General features: G+C 48.1%; 1 protein-coding gene across 1 annotated transcript; it reads left to right on the top strand.

Moving 5' to 3' along the window:
* The first annotated feature begins 329 nt into the window (after positions 1–329).
* On the top strand, positions 330–1,715 carry LOC130120111 (weak neurotoxin 8-like). The gene is made up of 4 exons (XM_056288737.1): positions 330–382; positions 497–597; positions 757–873; positions 1,554–1,715. The coding sequence occupies exons 2-4, from the start codon at positions 552–554 to the stop codon at positions 1,658–1,660; spliced, it is 270 nt and encodes an 89-aa protein (XP_056144712.1). The 5' UTR covers positions 330–382; positions 497–551; the 3' UTR covers positions 1,661–1,715.
* Positions 1,716–5,158: the final 3,443 nt, after the last annotated feature.

Raw genomic sequence — 5,158 nt, 5'->3', positions numbered from 1 at the left:
TTTTGTGCTACACCTCTGGGTGCAGCATAAATAATTTATATAACTCCAAGCAAAATATCCTTCTCAAAAAAAGTACAGACAGTACAGACAGATGGTGACATTCCCCAACAACACTGCCAGATCTACCTTGAGATGTACAGTCAATTGTAAAGCCTATCGTCCAAGTCTACTTTCTATAACCTTCCCGTAAACACGGGTGACTGTTATCAGACACCACACGAGCAGGTGCAAACTTCCCAGGAGTCCGCAGATTGACGGTAAATGGTTGTATGTCACTGACATCGGGCTTATATTGCCTAACATCAGCCTTTAAAAAGAGAAGTCACAGTGGAGCAAAGACGCTCAGCTTTCTGGACCACTGAGGAAACTCCAGCTCAACACCGTGAGTAGAACTTGACATTTTCACTTTGATAGTTCTTCATTTGTACCGAGATCCAAGTAACACGTCTCCCTGAATCCACATTTTCTTTTCATAATAATCTGTTATTCACATCAGACAAGAAATTGAAGGTGATTGACTCAAAGGGACTGATCAACAGCATCCTGACACAATGAAGTCTGTGATTCTTTTGGCGGTTTTGCTCGCCATTTATAGCGGTGAGTTTACACAGCACAGGACAATTAAGGAAAACCTCCACTTTACTGTTTTTCACATGCAAAAGTCTTGACCTGCTGTGCTAACTGTGCAACAAAAAGCTTTTGTGTATAATTTCTTCATCCAGTGGATCAATTAGACTATCCTCTCTTCTTCTCCAGAGAACTCGCTTGTGATGGGGCTGACATGCCACAGCTGTGCTGGTCTGACTAACTGTTCCGTCAAGACCTGTGACAACCAAGCGGACGTCTGCTACTCCTGCTTCATCTATTCTCCAGGTGACTCCTACAACTGCGCCCTCATAAGAAAACCTTAGAAATGATGACAATGGGCATCCGGGTGGTGTGGCGGTTTATTCCGTCGCCTACCAACACGGGGCTCACTGGTTCGAATCCTCGTGTTACCTCCGGCTTGGTCCGGCGTCCCTACAGATACAATTGGCCGTGTCTGCGGGTGGGAAGCCAGATGTGGGTATGTGTCCTGGTCGCAGCACTAGCGCCTCCTCTGGTCGGTCGGGGTGCCTGTTCAGGGGGAAGGGGGAACTGGGGGGAATAGCGTGATCCTCCCACGCGCTACGTCCCCCTGGTGAAACTCCTCACTGTCAGGTGAAAAGAAGCGGCTGGTGACTCCACATGTATGGGAGGAGGCATGTGGTAGTCTGCAGCCCTCCCTGGATCAGCAGAGGGGGTGGAGCAGAGACCGGGACGGCTTGGAAGAGTGGGGTAATTGGCCAAGTGCAATGGGGGGGAATCCCACAGAAAAAAGAAATGACAACATGCACCGATATGATCACGGAGTCAGCTGAACAGAGTTAAATAAAATAGGTGTTTGAGTGTCATGTGGCACACAACACAGTTGTTGTTGTTTAGCACAGCACGAGCTAAAAGAGGTGTTGTGTACATACAGGAAGACGCCGTGCGTTGATGTTGTATTGATTGTGTTTCTCTTTTCTTGTCAGTGAGTGTGTTTGTCTCGGGCTGTGTGAGTGCCGCCGAGTGCCGCCGCATGCAGACGATGCCTGGCAGGGCCGTCAAATGCTGCGAGACAGATCTCTGCAACTCATAATGTCTGCCAGTGTTTTCAGTGACTGCACGCGTAAATAAAATGCAACCTGACTTAACGTTTGTCAGTATTTCTTCATCATGTGCTCTCATCTCCAGAGGTGTCTGTGTCACAGTCTGTGTCACAGTGCACCCTGTTGAGTCTGTAGAATGTAAACATTTGTCTTAATCTACAATCCTGATTATTGTCACTTTTGTGAAATTTACTGAACTCATTTTAATGCAAATAAATGCCATTTTAGGAAAATTCAGGGAGCGGCAGGTCTGCATCCTTTTTTTCCACAAAGTTATTAAACTCTGAAAACCCAAAACAGTCAAATAGACTGCCTTGGTCGTTCTAGCAGTTTTTCAAGTTTAAAGTTTTAAAGTAAAGCAACTGCGTAACACAACAAGAAAACCTGGCACACCATTTTGTTAGAACTTATGAACTTGCATTACGTTTGAATACGTGCCTTGATAATGCCAACATGTCGGGCCTAATTCTTAAAATAAATGAATAGAGAACTGCAATGGTGTTTTGTCTCCCACTTACCAAGACGTCCACTGTATCGTTCGAATCAAAATCCTGAGCCCTGAATCGTGAGACGTATCGACTCGTGAGATTTGTGAATCGTCTCACCTCTAATAATAATAATAATAATAATAATAACCTGATGCCTTCTACCAGTCTCCTTTCCCGAGGTCTGGCTGAAAGAATCACCGTGTCATTCACCAGAGCAGGTTAACACCGTGCATTTAAACAAAAACACGTTTTCAATAAATATAAACAAATATCCATAAATAAAATAAAAGTACCACGTTAAGATAGTTAGTTACCATGGTTCTTGGTGTTCGGTGTCCGTGCAGCTGTGTGTTGGGGAACAGAGGTGATCTTCAGCGGGGCATAATGTGCAGTCCGGCATAGAAGTGCTGCCACATGGCTGCATAAAGCTGTAGCTGCCACACAGGTACACTGGCACCTCTGTAGCTGCACAGGACGGGAGTCCAAGTACAATCTGTGAAAATACACATAATATCTATTACAATACATACTGTACTTGCGGCAAGTGCAGTTAAACATTACAACGTTATTATAAACAATAAATTAGTGAGCTTTTGTTATAAAGGAGAATACACGGGTAGTGAGAATATGAATGATGTATGAATTATATGAATGAGAAAAAAAATGAACCAAAAAAAAAAACCAAACACACCCACAGCTGATATGCACTAAGGTGTAAATCAAAACCGTAGCCAAATCATTACTGATCTCACTTTACTCATTTAAAATACTAACAGGGAACACAGAACGTGTGTAAAAGAAGTGACAGAACTCAGAACGTAATATAGTTTGTGTGCATTCCATTACTTTTACACATTTTACTCACTAGGGTCACGTATGGGCTATCATATGAAATATATATCTAACGCAGCCTTTAACAGCATTAGATATGATTCACAGAAACTTTATTGATTTGACGAACAGCAACCCGTCTCATGAACCAGTCTGCACGGAACCTGCAGGATGACTGTCCCCTGGCTGGAACCTGCAGGACGACTGTCCCCTGACTGGAACCTGCAGGATGACCGTCCCCTGGCTGAAACCTGCAGGATGACTGTCCCCTGGCTGGAACCTGCAGGATGACTATCCCCTGGCTGGAACCTGCAGAATGACTATCCCCTGGCTGGAACCTGCAGGACGACTGTCCCCTGATGACTGTCCCCTGACTGGAACCTGCAGGATGACTGTCCCTTGGCTGGAACCTGCAGGGTGACTGTCCCCTAACTGGAACCTGCAGGACGACTGTCCCCTGATGACTGTCCCCTGACTGGAACCTGCAGGACGACTGTCCCCTGGCTGGAACCTGCAGGATGACTGTCCCCTAAGCTCAAACTGTGAGGCTCTGCCTTTTGCTAATAGATCTACAGCACTCAGCCCTACTGGACCCTGACAGCAGGATAAGCGGGTTGGATAATGGATGGATGGATGGATGGATGGACGGATGGATGGATGGACGGATGGATAGTCCTCCTGTTAAATCCTTGTTTGACACTGAGACTGACAACGACGTGAGCCAAACTGTAACTGTGACTGACACAGAAACATAAGGTTAGCGGTAACTCCTCACTGCGCCAGCATTGGCTAGTACAGAAACATGCTGGGTGCTAACGTCACATGCCCGGAGCTCACCTTCGTCATGGCGGCTGAAGCCTGAAACGTCAAGTCTGGAGCCCGGGTCCTTTCTGGTAACTGCCGCACGCATGCTTCTTGGGCACCGCGGCTGGCGCTCTTGAAGAGCCCGAGTGAAAAACGCCATTGCTTCGCTGTGGTCGTCAGCCGTCCGTATGTCTTGCGGCGCTACCCGGAAATGATCGAGTCGGAATACGGAAGAGAATTACCCCGCTCTTTTTGAGCCGTCCCGGTCGCCGCTCCACCCCCTCTCTGCCGATCCGGGGGCGCCCCGACCGACCAGAGGAGGCGCTAGTGCAGCGACCAGGAAACATTCCCACATCTGACTTCCCACCCGCAGACACGGCCAATTGTGTCTGTAGGGACGCCCGACCAAGTCGGAGGTAACCCGGGGATTCGAACCGGCGATCCCCGTGTTAGTACAGCGCATCTAACGCCATTTTAACCGGGCAGCATCCCCGCGGCCCTGGGAGCGGGGTAGGCGGGGTGGATAATGGATGGACGGGTGGCTAGAAAGGTATTCACCAGTCTGCTGCTTATACTTCCTACATGGCTGCTAGCAGATGTTTAATCAGAGGTAGAGAAGGAAACGTGGCCTCCCGGTGGTGACGGGGCAACTTCTCCAGTCCAGGTCGATACGCGTCTAGATGATGAGCCGTGAAGCCCAGGGGCAAGAGGGGGGTACGACGTTGAGAACTGGTTTGGAGAATGTCGTTTGGGACGCCGTTTTTAACCTTTTCTAGTGGATTCGCCCCCAGTCTGTCTGATGTCTTTGGAGGAGATGGTGTTCCCTCGGAGGTCTGTAGAGCACCCCAGCCCCGGAGTGGGGTTGTGGAGTGGTCCTGCTCCGTCTGCATTGGCATGGTCTACTGAGTCTCTACTCTCACCCTATCATGGCTTCCATCCTTTTGCAGGGAATCCCAAAGAAACTTAAAGCCCTCTTTCAAAGAAGCGCTGCGTCCTTAAATGTAGCATGTTTAATCAGCTAAACAAGCAATCAGCACCGCTTCTCCAATCGGGCAGACAATCCCCACAAGTGAAGGAAGGAAACTTGGATCTGATGAGACAGACGTCATACAAAGAGACGGTAGCAAGCGTTCGACAAAACATAACCACCGATATCAGTTTGGGATGGCAGGTATAGCGATGAAAGAGAAAACAGAAAAAGAAAAGGCGGGCGGGCGGGCGGGGGGAAGGACTAAGAAGAAGGATGCAACCCAGAGTATTGCAGGGAGTGTGTGAAGCAGATGCTAGCAGTGTGTATGTGCATGTGACGTGTCCACATATGTATGTGTATATGAAGTGTCCGCCTGTGAGTGCACGGGATTAATC

The sequence above is a fragment of the Lampris incognitus genome, chromosome 10 (assembly GCF_029633865.1).
Source record: "Lampris incognitus isolate fLamInc1 chromosome 10, fLamInc1.hap2, whole genome shotgun sequence".
NCBI classification, from domain to species: domain Eukaryota; kingdom Metazoa; phylum Chordata; class Actinopteri; order Lampriformes; family Lampridae; genus Lampris; species Lampris incognitus.
This window is presented reverse-complemented; position numbering and strand designations above follow the sequence as displayed.